This window comes from Budorcas taxicolor, chromosome 7, assembly GCF_023091745.1.
Source record: "Budorcas taxicolor isolate Tak-1 chromosome 7, Takin1.1, whole genome shotgun sequence".
Taxonomy (NCBI): Eukaryota; Metazoa; Chordata; class Mammalia; order Artiodactyla; family Bovidae; genus Budorcas; species Budorcas taxicolor.
Genome location: NC_068916.1, coordinates 72338282 through 72356947, shown reverse-complemented (window position 1 = coordinate 72356947; position 18666 = coordinate 72338282). Strand labels below are relative to the sequence as shown.

The following is an 18666-nucleotide window of genomic DNA, read 5'->3' as shown; positions in this document are numbered from 1 at the left end:
GGTTCATGGTCTTGTTAACAAATGAGAAAACAAAAGCCCAGGGAAGACATCATTTGTGATGGAGACATAATTAGGGCCCAAATTTATGACACATTTAGATGCCCTTTACCTTAACACTAGGGTGGCCCAAACTGTGCTCATCTGAGACCACTTTTGTGACTTTTTCCATTTATGAGTAGAATGTGTACTATTATTTACTTTATGTTTATGTAAATTAACTCATCTAAGTTTATTTATAAAGGAAATTTCATATCAGTTATATCAGTATTACTTGCTGGAAGATTATATTAAATGAAACTACACTATTAATTCTAGGTTATATTACATAGAGGCTATGGGCCTGAGCTCTGCATTCTCTTTGATTTAAAAGAGAAATAAGCAAGTACAGACTTGTGTTAAAGACTCACCAGCAACAAACTGACACTTTGTTTGTGAAGTCATCAGATGGATAGAAAGAGAAGTGAAAGGGAAAAAAAGAATCACTTTCTAAGTGACAGATAATTAGTTAATTCCTTTCATATTACCACCTAAAATCCTTGAAGCATTTGAGTCTATGGTGCTTAAGTCAGGCATAGTCAAAAAATAATTTCCACACAGTTTTAAATCCAATCTATTCTTTAAAGCAATGGTTCTCAATCTTGGGTGCCCAATCAAATGACAAGGAAAGTATTAAAAATTACTGAAGCTTAGGTTTCTTCCCTGGAAATTCTGATTTGGTTGTCCTGGGGTATGCCTAAGCATCATAACTTTTAAAATTCTCCTAATATTATTCTAATTTGCATTCAAGATTTAGAATTTCCATTTTGAGCCTATTGATAGCAGTTCCAATAGATCTACCTGTCTGTACTTCAAAACTACTTCACCTGGCTTCCTGTTATATGACTTTCTGCACTGAGCAGAATATTTATGCACATGCTTTCCCTGAGTCCAAATTTAGACCTTTCAAACTATATGAGAAAAACAAGGTCTTATTTTAATATATCCCATAAATAGTGTTTATAAAGTAGTATGTAATGTGGATTTGATAAATAGCTCATAGTGATGGAACTAATAAAATGGTAATACTCTTAAGCCATCTGGAATTGTTAACCATCCAATAATTATTTAATTGACATTTTAATATTTCTAACTTCAATTTAACTCCAAGGATAGCATACCATAAATCATCTCTGCCATTGAATTTTATTTGGAGCAAATCCAATGAAAATTTCTGACTCACTGATATTTTCCATATATCCATAGGCCTGATATTTGATTTTGGACTATTCTCTAAATCAAAGGCATTCCTTTCCCAGGAGATGATATTCATAATAATGAAAATTTTAAGTGTGGCCCTTATAAGTCAGTGAACCACAGGGTCTAGGAAGTTGTCAATCCCTTTTAAATGCTCTGGGTTTCAGTTATTGGGATCTGTTAATAGATTCCAAGGTAGCATTATGGCCCTCTCAGGCTATCAAATGAGAGAATGCTTTTTAAATCCATTTTATGATTTTCCTGATAAGAGTAGCTTTAGTAAAGAAGAGAAAATGAATAAATAAATAAAACTATCTTATAGGACTGCAGTTTGAAATGAGACTCAATCAATTGCCTAATGCAAAGCTAACTTAAGATTACATCTGATCTCTTTTTACTTTCATGGACCCTATTTTTTACTTATCAATTTGCATATAAATGATACATTTAAGTACCAGAGAGTGGCAGTTTTGTTGCAAACTGAACCTGGAGAGCTTCAGACAGTTTTAAATTCAGTGTACAAGATGGAGATAGGGAATGGTTCAATAGGTAGGTACCCCATAATGATGCAGAACCCATCCTCTTGGTTAATGTTGGATTTGCAGTTCAGAGCATAGAATGTGAAAGAACAAAAAAGATATCAGAGTTCTTCTAGCACAGTGGTTCTCAAATCACAGGCAGTTTTGCCCCTGGAAGAGCATTGACAATGTCTGTAGAGGTTTTCAATGGTCAGAACCAGGAGGAGGGGATTTTCACTGGTATCTAGTGGACAGAGGCCAGGCATGCTGCTGAACATAGAATAGTGCATGGGACAGCCTCCGCATGACAATTATACAACCCAAAATGTCAATCCTTCTGAGGTTAAAAAAACCCTGTGCTAGTCCAATCCTCTGGTTTCCAACTTGAGAAAATATAAGATTCTTGTCCTGTTCTTAAAACCCTTTAGCATAAATTGTATGAGTTGTTTCTCTGTTTTCTCATTCAGCATGCATAACATCATGGTTTTAGGAGTTACCATTTAGCGCAAAGTTCTGAACAGATATTTTGGGGTCAGATTTGACATTTACCATTTAATAGTTGTGTGATAATAGGCCAAAAAAAATCCCTCTCTGACCCTTCAGTTTCCTGATCTGTAAAATGGAGTTAAGTCCTTTTTCAGCAGTTACTATGAAGTTATGATAAAATGTAGAGAAAATAGCATAGTTCCCAGAATATGATTGGCACTGATGAATATTAATAAAATTATAAGCATAATTACTTTTAATAATAAAATTTTCAGTCTCCAGTCCTATTGGTGGTACTTGCCTGTACATTTTACATGCTCTGATATGTAGGATGCAATCCCATCTCTAAAACAAGAGTATCATCTACAGAGGAATGTTTCACATTGGAAATTTTAAAGTCAAAGCAAAGAAATCATTTTTCAACAGATACTAGCTATAAAATCTGTAACAGACCAACCAAAAACTGTATCAGTTATTTCTTAGGCCAGAATACTTACAGCCATTTGATTAGATTTTAAAAGGTAACTATCTAATACCAGACTCCTTTTTTTTCCCTTAACCCAGCATGGAAGGTTAGAGGAGACCCACAGAGGACTCTGATTGCCCGATGCTGTCTTTCTTGTCGGCATTATGAATAATGCTACTTTCATTCTTATCAAGAATGTTCCTTCTTTTCAACTGTAATTCTACAGTCTTTTTTTTTTTTTTTAAAGCTCAGGCACATATAATCAACTAAGTATTGTTGGATGCTCTGGAGAAATCAGTCATGAAGAGAAGGATTCACTTTTATAGGTTCTGTTGATAGTTTTTTTAAGAGACAGAGGCAGCATGTCAGATAATCTAAAGTGATTTTTAAACTATTCTGTGTCCTGAGGTCAGAGGGGGATGAAAACGGGAAGCCTAGCCAGGTGGGAGAAGGCAATGGCACCCCACTCCAGTACTCTTGCCTGGAAAATCCATGGACAGAGGAGCCTGGTAGGCTGCAGTCCATGGGGTCGCTAAGAGTCGGACACGACTGAGCGACTTCCCTTTCACTTTGCACTTTCACGCATTGGAGAAGGAAATGGCAACCCACTCCAGTGTTCTTGCTTGGAGAATCCCAGGGACTGAGGAGCCTGGTGGGCTGCCGTCTATGGGGTCGCACAGAGTCGGACACGACTGACGCAACTTAGCCGCAGTGGCAGCCAGGTGGGAGCCCACTCACTGTTGCTCAAAAGTGTACTCCAGTTTTCTAATCTCTGTACAAGCTTCCTGTAAGGTCTTATTTTAACAAGAGTATCTGTAGCTCTTAGAACAATCTTTAGCCTTGTGTTTAAACTGATGCAAAAACTAAGGCTCTTAAGGAAAATGAAATATCCAAGATAGCATAGCAGAGTTAACAAGATTTCTGAGGCCATCTAGGTTTTGCAGTCCTTATCCAATAAAATTAAAAAGTCAATTCCACATTATCCGTATTTTCAGTTCAATTAACATCACCTAAAATAAACCTGTCTGTCTATACACAAGAATCCATAACTGAAAATCACTATTACTTTCACAGTTGTCTCCATGTGACAGATTAAATTGTAAAATACTAAGAGTTTTAAAAACAAACCTCAAACTAGTAAGAGTCCTACTGAATGTTTTTCCCAAGCATCTTTAGAAGTAGTTTAAAAAAATGCAGTCTCTGTTTCATATGTTAGGAAAGTCCTCCTGTTACACCTTGCATTCTTCTATTTTGTGTCTGTCTGTGTGTGTGTGCTTATAGAATTTTCTGTTGATAATTTCACCCACTTCTCTTGTTTATGCCTTTAAGTTTTAGCTCTTTTTTTCTTTTCAGCTTTATATTGTTTTCTTGTTTATTTTTCTGCCAATAACTAGATATATATATATTTTTGAGAATTTAGTTACTTCATCTTTTCGGTACCATTATTCTTGGATATGTGAATTGCCTGCAGTATCCTTATTGTATTGAGAGACCCACAGCTACCAGTTTTCCAAATAAAGCTGTGCTGAGAATATCTCTACTGGGGGGACATCCTTCATTCTGCATTCATGGGTTTTATGAGTCTCTAAGCTGTCTTTTTCATTGAACCTAAGATCTTCTAAATTTATTTATTTATAATGTTTGGAATTAGATTTTTAAGTGATACATTAAAAAGATTTAACTATTTAGAAATCCTAGTTTCTGTTGACATCGGTCTTTCTAAAGGCCAGTAGCATTTATCTATATCCAATTTACTTTAACCACCAACCCTAATCTAGTGGCATCAGTCGACTTAATTAGCACATTCTCTACTTTGTCTTCCAGATTTTTTATAAAGATATTAAACAAAATGGGACCCAATATCGATCCTTGTGGGACCCAACTGGAAACCTCTCCCCAACTAGACGGACTACCAATTACGATTTCTCTCTCTATACGGTTAGATAGCCAGTTTTTAATCCATTTATTTGTATTTCTGTTGGAGCCAATTTGTTTAGCTGTTCCCGTTAAAATAATGTATGGGAGTTTTTACAGATAACCTATGGACTTGTATCCATAGAGACGTGGGGATGTGTTAAACGTTTTCATGGGACCCTAATGGGATTTTCTTGGGTTTTTGTTTTTTAATGTAGTTATGATGAATCTAAACTTCAGTGTTCCATTCAGTCATTATTGCTGTGCTAAAGAAAGAAAGCAGATGGATCATGTTTTGAGAGCTCTTTTTCATTTGTATTGAGAACATGGAGGGTCATTATATGCCCCGGCCTCTCTTAGTTTTCTGGTATTTCTCCTGGTTGTTGGAATAGGTGGACAATTATAGTCCTTCCCTAGGTTGGCTCAGAATTCAGGAACCTATATTTTTCTGTCCTAGATTATTCATTTGTGTCTGAGAATGTTATGTTTGCATCAAGTCCTTATTTCTTTATTATTATTTATATTTTACAAATAAGTATTATCTCAGCAGGCCCAGTGTTGCTATAATGATAGAAAAGGGGCAGTAATTGAGATTGTTTTTTGTCAATGCTCTTGACTTAAATGAAATCCAAAGAAAGTCCACTGAGGGCTGAAACTTGGAGTTTGGTTTCTGAATCCTGACATGTTTACATGTCTTAATTGGCAAATTGTCGTTCACCTTGCCCTCCCAACTGGAGGAGGGAAAGGGAGATGATATAGTCACCATTCCATGTGACTCCATTCCATTATCATCTCCGATGTGTCTCTCAGTTTTCTTCTATTTCTCGATGAGGCAACAAATGATACTGAATCTGTGAATCTTTCCTATGAGGACTTGATGCCAGATGAGTTGTCATTACTATATCTTGAAGTATCATGTTCTTCCTTAGTTTTGTGGCTCTAACCCCAAATTCCTTGATTCCTCATTGTTACTGCCTCTCTGGTGGGAGACAGGTATGGTTAACCTCTTAAATTGCTAGTTTGCTTTGCTATTTTAAGTTGCTTTTTAAACTTTGTTACATGGTGTGTTGTACATAGCAAAGAGTCTGATAAACGGTATCAGGTAGATTCCAGAAGAAGAGATGTTTGAAACCTCATTGTGCAACTATTTTAGTTCGAATCCCCTACTATACCTGCTCCCTTGGGCTGTGGTGTTGCTGCTGTTCTTGTCTTTAACAGAAGCCGCTATTGTGGAAGTGGAAGAGAACTGATTGATTGGGCAGTATTCTAGGTAGAGTGCTAATCATGTAGAAACATGTCTGACGGAGTTTGGGCTTATAATGAAAATGGTTGGAAAATATTGTACTTTTCAAAATCAGAATCAGAGTATACTGCATGATTGGTCTTTGATTTAAACTGGGTTGAAGTTACATGAAAATTCTGGAAACTCCTCAGATTATGAGAATATTTGAAGGAAAATTTGCCTCTTTGGTGCTCTTTTCAACTGATGGCTTGAAAGAGTTAATGATACTCTCTGATGCCATGGTGTGGACCCTCATTTGTCAAGGACTCTTTCTAATTCATAAAACAGTATGTTAAAAGGAATAATTTACATTGAAATATGAATCTTAATGTCTTCTGCACTTATGGTTTTCTTTGTTGGGTATGTGTTTACTCTGTCCTTTGAATTCTCTTTTAAGTTCATGTTTAGAGTATGAAATAAGGGTCAATATTCAAAAGTTTAGATATTGAGCTATTAAACCTATAACCTGAAAAAGTGTTAAAATGTACTTGACAATCCCCAGAGTTAGGAGGGTGCACCTGGATGATGATAGCTGTTAGACAGAACTGGGTTCACTGTCAGGCATGGTGTTTTATGAGCTGAGTAATATTACACTTGTTTAACCTTTCCATCCCTCAACTTCCTCAGCTGAAAGCTGAAACACTAACTTTTGGTTCATGGCGCCACTGAGAGGATAATTTGTTAAGGTCTTATACAGTACCAGACATAGAGCACTCTATAAATAATCACTGTTCTGGAGATGGTAGCAGTGTATATCTTTCCTAATTTTTATTTTGTTAGATCTATTACTGTTTTTATGATTACAAAACTAATTCATGGTCATACTTTTTTAAAAAATGTGCAGAAGGCTATGAAAACCACCAGTGTTGACACATTGTTAACATTGCCCTTTTTTCATTTAGTGACATACTTTTATATAAATAATTATGCTCTACTGTTGAATGTATGCTATTTTCTACTTACCTTTTTCATATCTTTTAGTATACAGCATTTCTAATAACCACAAATATTTCCTTGAAAGTACCATGATTTATACAACGATTACCTCTTGTTAGACGTGCATGGTTTCTGAGTAGTTTTCAACTATAAACAACTGAAATAAGTGTTCCATTACTGACATGTTTGTACACCATTGATTTCTAATACATTTCTTAAAGTGAAATTTCTGAGTCAAAAACCATATGCCTTAAAATGATGCATATTGCAAATTGTTCCCTAGAAACGTTCTACTGTGATTTCCATATCTACTATGAGAGTGTGGCGGTACACACACATGTGCGCACACACACACACACCACCCAGCCCTTAAAATGATGAAAAAATAGAAAACTGATGTCTGTTTTCTGTTGTAAAAAGTGTTAAAGAAGTTGAGATATAAGAATCCAAAACCCATGTGCAGTTTTCTGTGTCCAAAAGCCATAGAGGATAAAATGGCAATGGAAAAGCAAAATAATCAGCACCCAACTAAAACTGAAACTCTGCAGAGAGACAGAAATGCATAAGGAGGGCCAATAGTAGGAAAACCCTATAGAAAAAGGCTGTCTCAAAATAAAGCACCTAAACAAAGAAGCAGCATGGCAGCTATACAGGAAAGTTCTCAGATGACATATTTCTCTCCCTTTGTCTCTCTTTCTCTGTCTCTCACTTACTGATGGAGACAGAGGAACTCAGCATGCAAAAGATAATGACTCTTTATTGGTAAAAATACTTCAGGATATATTAAAACTTTAATTTAAAAGTGTTTTTCTTGGAAAAATTGAAAGAATATGAAATAAAAGGCCAAGTATAAATAATTTTCTTAGACACTAATTAAATCTAAAATTCTAAGAAAGAAAATCAATATGGCAAAAAAAAATCAAGGCAACACCACAAAGTTCAGGCTGTAGAAAACCATGTCAAATAGAAAAAAAAAAAGGGAAATACAGATAAAAACCACTTAGAGAAAACAATAAATATAAAGGACAGGTACAGCAGAGTAAGCATACAGAACTGTGGTTTTTGTGAAATATAGAATGAAACAAAAAAAATATTTAAATCTGACATCATTAACTGATTACAATGATGATTAATATTTCTTGAATGCCATGTGTCTGCTTAGACACTCTACATATCTTGTCATGACATAAGTCATTATTACCCTATGTTGCAGTAGTTGTAATCGTATAGATGGTGAAGAGAGGTCTGGAGAGTGTAATTAATCTTCTTAAGGTTGGATGACTAAGAAACAGCTGGACAGAAAATATGACCAAAGGATATGTTCTAAATACTAGGCTACACATTATGTTTATACATAGCAGTGATGAAATTAATCATTAGGCATAAAGGATATACTGAGTTCCAGGATAAAAATTATATAAAACTGTTGCTACTTTATTTTATTCCTTTAAAATTACTTAAACTTTCAATCAGAAAAAGTGAATGACCTATGAGGAAGGGAAAATTAATCTGAAACTACTCTAGAGCAATATTAAATTTTATAAGACAACAGAAAAAAATGTTACAGCATTCTGTGGGGGAGAAAATATAACAGAATTCCATGGACTGTAAAGTCCGTGGGGTCGCAAGGAGTTGGACACGACTGAGTGACTTTCACTTTCATTATTGGTATTATTTCAAGGCAAAAGAAGGACAATCTATTCTTAGTATGCAAAATCTAAGGGAACAACTGAAGAAAAATATTACAGCTTACTTTTAAAACTCTGGCTCCCAACAGAAGGTAGTCAAAATAAAGAACTTTAGAATAGAGAAAGTGAGTATATGCTAGTGTGTAGAACTGAAGAGAGCATGTGGAACTAAAACTATATGACTCCAAAATATAAGTTAGAAATAAAAGATAACAAATATTTTTAAAAAATTAAATACAGAAAATATATTAAAATATACATCAGGATAGGTGTGATGATGATGGAGAGAATATTTGTTTTCTAATTCATAGCAATATGAATATTGCATTTTATTTGCATTTTATTCTTATAGTTTATGAGTCAAGGAATTGAAGGTTAAGAATATCTTTTAAATTAACATAGATAACTTACACAACTATGTTTTTTAAAGGGTCTACCATACACTACCTTAGGGTCATCTGAGATGTTTGGTTAAAAACTAACTTCCACCTGAAACATAAGTCAAAATGTTGAGTAAGAATGCTGAGGAATTGACCTTTCCATTTCTAAGAACTTTCGGTGTTACACTAAAGCATGAAATCTGAGCCATTATGGACGAAGAAGAGTCAAGAACTGACAATTCATCTTATAAAACCTTTGAAGATCAGGTAGAAATAAACAAAAGAGAGATGCAGAGCAACATTGCTTTCTAGTTAAATATGAAGTCAACCTAAGTGCCCATCAATAGACAAATAGAAAAAGAAGACGTGGTGTAGAGAGTGGAATATTGCTGATCCATGAAAAATGAAATATGGTCATTTATGACAACATGGATGGATCTAAAGGGCATTGTGCTAAGTAAAATGAGTCTGACAGATAAATACCACGTGATCTTACTTGTGGAATTCAAAAAACAAATAAACAAATAATATGAAAATAGACCCATAAATGTAAGATTCAACAGCTATTTGTCAGAGGGGAAGGGGTGTCTATACTCTATGGGCAGAATAGCTGAAGAGGATTAAGAGGTACAGACTTTGATTTATATAATAAATAGGTAGGAGGGTACAGACATCATAAAGGATATTGGTCAGTGATAATGCAATACCTTTGTAGGGGCAGACGGTTACTAGCCTTATTGTGGTGATAATTTCATAATGGAATCAGACATCAAATTATTATGTAGTGCATCCGGAACTAACAAAACTTTATGCAGGTGGTGCAGGGGTAGAGAATCCGCCTGGCGAAGTAGGAGACACAAGAGGTACAAGTTCAGTCCCTGGGTTGGGAAGATCCCCTGAAGGAGGAAATGGCAACCTACTCCAGTATGCCCCGTGGGATAATCCCATGGACAGAGGAGCCTGGCAGGCTACAGTCCATGGGGTTACAAAGAGTCAGACACAACTGAGCGATTGAGCATACACATGTCAACTATATTTCACTGAAAAAAAGATACAGATAATGTATGTAAAGCCAGACATCGGAATAAGGATAAGGACAACTTAAAAAAAATGTAGAGCAGAGATTAAGATGATAGAATTAAGACCATTGTCTTAACTATTATAACTAGAACATCTATCAACCCACATATCAAAAGAATAAGATTCTTAAATCAAGAACTAAACCCAATAGAAAACTATTTATGGAGAAATATTATAAGTAAACTCAGACAAAAACAAATGAGGTAAATATAAATCTAAAAAAAATGAAGATTGAATATTATTACTCTATAAGGATGAGTTGAAGTTAAAATTGATTGAGAAGTATCTTATAATAGTTGTAATCCAAAGCAAAGATATAATCATTGATTTATAATTCATAAAACTAAAAGTGAAATAGCATCCAAATAAATTTAAATGATGGAAAGTAAAGAGAGAAAAATGACAGAAACATTACCTAAGTAGTATATTTAATAAAATTAATTAGTTGTATAAACTCATTTTTATACAGCTGAGGAAAAGGCTACCCACTCCAGTATTCTGGTCTGGAGCATTCCATGGGCTACAGTCCATGGGGTTGCAAAGAGTCGGACATGACTGAGCAACTTTCACTTTCATGTATCAAAGACACAATAAAAATCAATTTGCAGAACATTTGGAAAATAATGGCAGCTTAAAATACTGCAGAGTGAATTCCAACAGATGTGGCTAAAATAGTTAATAGTCAGAAAGTTGTAGTTTCAAATAAATCTCTAGTAACTAGTTTTAGAAAGTAGACATATATAATTCAAGAAGTTAAAAGATCAACCAAGTAGCTTAAAGAAGAAGGAAATAATTAAGATATATTATAAATTAGCAAATTAGAAAAATAAATAATTTACAAGTAAGTCAGTTACTATTTAAAAAGTTAAGTACAATCAGGAAATAATTGACCAAGGAAGAGCTTATTAAAGAAGCAAAGAGGGAGCCAACATGGATATACCACAATAGACATTTTTTTAAAAGCATGACAATCATATAAAAAGATGCAATTAAAAGAAAATTATGTGAATGTTAGAAAACATGGTTAAAATGTATGATGTTATTAGAAATTATAAATGATCAAAACTGAGCCTAGGAGATAGAGAAGATAAAAACAGATTAATTACCAAAGATAAAGCTAAGATGATGGACAGAAAAATTTAACTCATACTGCAAAAGGTCAACTGTTCTAGAAAGTTTCATCAATAAGTCCTGTCAAATTTGAAAAAGCAGATACTTCTGTGGGTATTAAACTCTAGCAGATCCTAGCAGAAAAAAAAAATGAAAACTTGCAAATGATTTAGAGAGTGGTATAACATCAATAAGATGCCAAAACCTATATAAAAAAGAACAAAAGTACATAAAGGCAACTATGCATCCACTTCACTAATGAACATCAGTGGGGGAAAATAATAATTCTTAAATTAACTTTTCACATTGAATCCAGAGAATACAAAAAGCAAGCTACAAAATAACCACATAGTGTCACTTCAAAATAAAAATGTATTTACCATATTAATAAGTTGAAGAGGTGACAACAGTTTCATCCTTTTCAGTTCAGTCAGTCGCTCAGTGTCCAACTCTTTGCGACCCCAAGAATCGCAGCACGCCAGGCCTCCCTGTCCATCACCAACTCCTGGAGTTCACTCAGACTCGCGTCCATCGAGTCAGTGATGCCATCCAGCCATGTCATCCTCGGTCGTCCCCTTCTCCTCCTGCCCCCAATCCCTCCCAGCATCAGAGTCTTTCCCAATGAGTCAACTCTTCACATAAGGTGGCCAAAGTACTGGAGTTTCAGCTTTAGCATCATTCCTTCCAAAGAAATCCCAGGGTTGATCTCCTTCAGAATGGACTGGTTGGATCTCCTTGCAGTCCAAGGGACTCTCAAGAGTCTTCTCCAACACCACAGTTCAAAAGCATCAATTCTTCGGTGCTCAGCCTTCTTCACAGTCCAATTCTCACATCCATACATGACTACTGAAAAAACCATAGCCTTGACTAGACGGACCTTAGTCGGCAAAGTAATGTCTCTGCTTTTGAATATGCTGTCTAGGTTGGTCATAACTTACCTTCCAAGGAGTAAGCGTCTTTTAATTTCATGGCTGCAGTCATCATCTGCAGTGATTTTGGAGCCCCAAAAAATAAAGTCTGGCACTGTTTCCACTGTTTCCCCATCTATTTCCCATGAAGTGATGGGACCGGATGCCCTTGATCTTCATTTTCTGAATGTTGAGCTTTAAGCCAACTTTTTCACTCTCCTCCTTCACTTTCATCAAGAGGCTTTTTAGTTCCTCTTCACTTTCTGCCATAAGCGTGGTGTCATCTGCATATCTGACATTATTGATATTTCTCCCGGCAATCTTGATTCCAGCTTGTGTTTCTTCCAGTCCAGCGTTTCTCATGATGTACTCTGCATAGAAGTTAAATAAGCAGGGTGAAAATATACAGCCTTGACATACTCCTTTTCCTGTTTGGAACCAGTCTGTTGTTCCATGTCCAGTTCTAACTGTTGCTTCCTGACCTGCATACAGATTTCTCAAGAGACACCAAAAAGGTTTTCAAAGGTATCTATTGAAGTCAGTATTCATTCTTGGTTGGAGGAGGAACTAGCAACCCACTCCTATATTCTTGCCTGGGGAGCTCCATGGACTGGGGACCTGTGGCGGGCTGCAGTTCATGGGGTTGGAAAAGTTGGCCACAACTTAGTGACTAAACAACAACAACAACAATTCATCCCTGGTTATAAACATAGAATCCTTTAGGAAATTGGGGAGTAATGACTGCTTCCCTGCTATGGTTTCGCTATGTATTTAACCAAAGGCTCTGTCTCTTACCTCTTGTCTAAAGGTGGGATAGTGAAGGCAGAAACAAGAAGTGAATCTCACCATCACCACCATTATTTAACTTCTTCAAAATTATTAGCCAGTGAAATTACATGAGAGAAAAAAAATTTAGAAAAGAAGGAAAAATAATTTTACCCTTAGCAAATAAAACAAACAAAGCAATTAGTCAAGCAAAATCCAAGAGACCTGAGAAATACCTTTAGAAATCATATGAAAAGTTAGAAACAGTTCCATAGCTTTTCTGTTTAAAGAGTATGTAAATAGTAATTTAAAATATAAATGGAAAGGAAAAACAGAACCCTTTCCCAAAAATATATTTAAGGAAAGAAAACTTTGTTTAAAAATAACTGATTTTTTTTAAGGTAGCATTTTAAAGGAATCGGTTCTTTCTAAAATACCCTTTTGAGTGTAGTGTAATCACAAGGGGCTTCATTTTTGGGTTTTGTTTTCTTAATGGTTTGTTTTAGAAATTTGAAACAGCGATTCTAAAGTTTGTTTGAAAGAAAGATATATAGGAAGACTCAGGAAAGTGAAAAATAGCTCTACTAGAAATTTAAATAAATTTAAAAACCACAGTAATTAATGTAGTATAGCACTAAGTCAGTGCTGTCTAAATAAAGAGTAAGAAGATGAGTTAGAAATATAATAAAATTCTTAATAATTGTATCATTTCACATCTTGGATACATTTGAGTTATTTAATAATAAATAGCAGTGACAACTGATGACCATTGGGGGATGTTTAAATATAGTACCATTTAACTAACCCACCCCTTCCTCTAAATTGTAGCTGTATCTAAGATCTATTTGTTTTTAAAGAGGAAAATGTAAAAATCATATATAAACACTTTAATAAACATGTTCAAAATAAAGCAACGCAGAAAATCCGAATCTAGAAAAGAATTAATAATATTTTGACCTTGTGAAAACACTTAATATGTATACTTTTCTTTCTCTCTTACCATTCTTATTAAGTAAACTTTTGTTTTCCACAATGAAACTTTTAATCTTCTTTCTGATTATATTTTAAAGTACATGATTATTTTCATTTACATAATAGCTAAAAACAGAAAGTAAAACCATCTGAATCTCACCCTTGTTCCCCGAGGGGAAAAAAAACAATGTTTTGATGTGATTTTTATACATCTATTACATTTCTTTGTGTTTCTATATGAACAGACCCTCTTTTTCACTTGCCCTTCAGAAATTTGATTTTTGATTGCTCTTTGCAATTTATTATTGGTTTATCTCATTTTAACTTATATTTCTCATATTTCTTAAGCAACTGAATAAATTTTCATATATTTATGTGCTATTTGAATTGGCTTCCCTGCGAATTATCTATGATTATTCTTATCTATTTTCCTTTGTTTTCAGTTTCTAGAGTTCTAAGTATAATAATTAATTGTCCATTTTTTCGTATGTTACATTGCAGATATTTTTCCCGAGCTCTCGTTCATGCCATAATGTTTTTTTTATTTTTGTATGGCTTAACTATTATACTTTTATAACTTCTGAGTTTCCTGGAATGGATAAAAATTCCCATTGAAAATCTAGATTAGACATATGGCCTTCTAAATTTTTCTGAAAAGCTTTCTTTTATACTTAATTGATTGTTTCAAGTTTTACATTTAATCCACCCTGAATAATATATTATTAGTATTATAAGACAATGGTTAACTATATATATATATATTATATATATTTCCCAAGTACAACATGAGTAACACAATCATTATTGCATTATTTTGGTCTTGCTTTCTGTTTTTGTAGTGGCTACATTTGGAGGATATAGGCTAGTAGGAATACTTCTGTTTGTCACTTTATATCTTTCTATATTGTTTAAACTGTTACAATGAGTATATATTACTTTTAAAATATAGGAAAGTGTATGTATGTGTATGTATACATATTCTTTCTGATTTGCCAGTATGATCCTATGATCTCTTATAATCCTTTATTATATTCTCTCTCTCACATGCAGACAAGCTAAGCATACCTTCACATCGATATATATATACATATACACACACACCACACACATTTCCTGCTTTTCCCAATGCTTCATATATTACTTAATCAGATTAACTCAAGGTAATTACATATAAATAACACATGCTCATTTCTAACGGTTATTCCTTGTATTCTAATGACAACTGCTGTCAGAAAGGAAAAGAGAGAGAGAAGAAAGGCCGGAAGAGGAGGGCCTGCACTGCATGGTAATTGCTCTGGGAGCATCTAGGCCCATGCTGTCGTGCTTTCTTGTCGATGCTGTCACCAGAAATTCAAGATTCCAGTGACACAGTTAGAGACCTCAGATATTTTCTCCAGGCTTGGATGTACCTGTAGCAGCAATGTTCATGGCTTCCTGCAGATATAGCTCCCTATCAAAAAGCAGTAATTTTCTAACATGCAATGGACTGAACCTCAGGAAACTCAGTATTCAGGTTTCCCCGCTGACACTGAAGCCGTATTTGTAGTATCAGAGAAGTCACCAGTCTTATAAAATAAGGGTGTGGTCTCCAAGTTCTCCTCCATCTTAAAAATCGTATAGTTTCAGAATGTTTCCGGAACATTCTGGTCTGAAATTCATTAGTTCCATAGCTGCCTTCCAGTTAAACCTATTATCATTTATTTTGCCACAAGCAATTGCTTACTAATTTAAAATTTACAGATACTTACACAGAGTACATATCAGGCTCTGTGGTTAAAAACCATTGTCTTTATTTTTTATTTTATTTTATTTTTTTTTAATTTTAAAATCTTTAATTCTTACATGTGTTCCCAAACATGAACCCCCCTCCCACCTCCCTCCCCATAACATCTCTGTGGGTCATCCCCATGCACCAGCCCCAAGCATGCTGTATCCTGCATCAGAAATAGACTGGCGATTCAATTCTTACATGATAGTATACATGATAGAATGCCATTCTCCCAAATCATCCCACCCTCTCCCTCTCCCTCTGAGTCCAAAAGTCCGTTATACATAGCTGTGTCTTTTTTCCTGTCTTGCATACAGGGTCGTCGTTGCCATCTTTCTAAATTCCATATATATGTGTTAGTATACTGTATTGGTGTTTTTCTTTCTGGCTTACTTCACTCTGTACAATCGGCTCCAGTTTCATCCATCTCATCAGAACTGATTCAAATGAATTCTTTTTAATGGCTGAGTAATACTCCATTGTGTATATGTACCACAGCTTTCTTATCCATTCATCTGCTGATGGACATCTAGGTTGTTTCCAGGTCCTGGCTATTATAAACAGTGCTGCGATGAACATTGGGGTACATGTGTCTCTTTCAATTCTGGTTTCCTCGGTGTGTATGCCCAGCAGTGGGATTGCTGGGTCATAAGGTAGTTCTATTTGCAATTTTTTAAGGAATCTCCACACTGTTCTCCATAGTGGCTGTACTAGTTTGCATTCCCATCAACAGTGTAGGAGGGTTCCCTTTTCTCCACACCCTCTCCAGCATTTATTGCTTGCAGATTTTTGGATCACAGCCATTCTGACTGGTGTGAAGTGGTACCTCATTGTGGTTTTGATTTGCATTTCTCTGATAATGAGTGATGTTGAGCACCTTTTCATGTGTTTGTTAGCCATCCGTATGTCTTCTTTGGAGAAATGTCTATTTAGTTCTTTGGCCCATTTTTTGAGTGGGTCGTTTATTTTTCTGGAATTGAGCTGCATAAGTTGCTTGTATATTTTTGAGATTAGTTGTTTGTCAGTTGCTTCATTTGCTATTATTTTCTCCCATTCAGAAGGCTGTCTTTTCACCTTGCTTATATTTTCCTTTGTTGTGCAGAAGCTTTTAATTTTAATTAGATCCCATTTGTTTATTTTTGCTTTTATTTCCAGAATTCTGGGAGGTGGATCATAGAGGATCCTGCTGTGATTTATGTCTGAGAGTGTTTTGCCTATGTTCTCCTCTAGGAGTTTTATAGTTTCTGGTCTTACATTTAGATCTTTAATCCATTTTGAGTTTATTTTTGTGTGCGGTGTTAGAAAGTGATCTAGTTTCATTCTTTCCTATACACTAATAATGAGAAAGTAGAAAAAGAAATTAAGGAAACAATTCCATTCACCATTGCAACGAAAAGAATAAAATACTTAGGAATATATCTACCCAAAGAAACTAAAGACCTATATATAGAAAACTATAAAACACTGATGAAAGAAATCAAAGAGGACACTAATAGATGGAGAAATATACCATGTTCATGGATTGGAAGAATCAATAGAGTGAAAATGAGTATACTACCCAAAGCAATTTACAAATTCAATGCAATCCCTATCAAGCTACCAGCCATATTTTTCACAGAACTAGAACAAATAATTTCAAGATTTGTATGGAAATACAAAAAACCTCGAATTGCCAAAGCAATCTTGAGAAAGAAGAATGGAACTGGAGGAATCAACTTGCCTGACTTCAGGCTCTACTACAAAGCCACTGTCATCAAAACAGTATGGTACTGGCACAAAGACAGAAATATAGATCAATGGAACAAAATAGAAAGCCCAGAGATAAATCCACGCACCTATGGTCACCTTATCTTTGACAAAGGAGGCAAGAATATACAATGGAGTAAAAAACCATTGTCTTTAAAACAAGTTTCCTTTTGAAAACAATGTGGAAAATGTTTATAAGGAGAAATATTATAAAATAAGTTTCCTGGATTAAGAACAACTAAAAGTACTTTATATCCAGCTCCTGTTCTAGAAATTATTCATCTAAAAAGGTATATTTCTTATATTGAATTAATTAAGATGTAAATTAAATAATGAAAGTGGTTCACATGGTAAAGAATCTTCCTGCAATGCAGGAAACCCAGGTTTGATCCCTGGGTTGGGAGTATCACCTGGAGAAGGGAATGGCAACCCACTCCAGTATTCTGGCCTGGAGAATTCCATGGACAGAGGAGCCTGGTGGGCTTCAGTACAGGAGGTCGCAAAGAGTCAGACACAACTAAGCAACTAACACTTTCATTTTTTCACAAAGTAGTAAATAACCAATGAGGCAGGTCCATTAGATGATGATTATGTGCCCCAGTGGAGTATTTATACTTTTTCAATGTGCTTCCTGTGGTACTTCATTTAATTATCTCAAAAATCAGCAGAAGCACAGAGGCTAGATATAAGCCTCATTCTGTAGATGAGAAAATGTGACACACCTGGAAAGTCATCATCAGTGAAAAATTGCCAGGACCAAAGCCCCTTGAGTCTTCCTGTCATGTTCTTTGCTACTGCAAGGTGAGTTTCCCTGTGAATTCCCTCTGACTTAGTGAACCTGGTCATCTCCTGACCTGCAAGGATGCAGACGCTTACTATAATTTATTTCCCTTCAGTTAGGCATTTCCTAGAGTGAGAATCATTCCCAAGGAATTAAATTCTGGAAAATACTTACTCTATCAGAATGCCCAGGTCACCACCAACCAAGACTTAATCAATAGCATAAAAAGTTCATATGTAACACTTTAACTTTTCACAGTACACAGTAATACTTTAGCTCTTTGAGTTCTCTGTTCCATTCTAGAATTTGAAAATAGAACACTATTATGTTACCTTGTTGTTATATCAGTGCTGGAAATCAAGCCCACTTTGCAGTGTTATTAAGTCTTTTCAGAGCAGCATGCACTAGTTTTCAGTTTTTAAATCAGATTCACGTATTAAAGCACCCCTAGTTGGCATGATACTATAGGTATTTAATTTCTTTTCTGATTTATAAATACCCATCAATAAATGATCAATTGATAGAAATCTCAGATTCTAGGAAATAAAATAACAATCCTAGTACCATGAATACAACTATTACTGAGAAAACTTTGGAGAGATTATGAGCTGTTGAGAAAGATAAAGAAAAGTG

General features: G+C 35.0%; 1 protein-coding gene across 1 annotated transcript in view; it reads left to right on the top strand.

Moving 5' to 3' along the window:
* Window positions 1–18666, top strand: part of GABRB2 (gamma-aminobutyric acid type A receptor subunit beta2) — a 301134-nt gene that overhangs the window by 257428 nt on the left and 25040 nt on the right. Inside the window, exon 9 of the mRNA XM_052643868.1 lies at window positions 4528–4641. Within this exon, the coding sequence (XP_052499828.1) occupies window positions 4528–4641 (114 nt within the window). The remainder of the gene's footprint in view (window positions 1–4527; window positions 4642–18666) is intronic.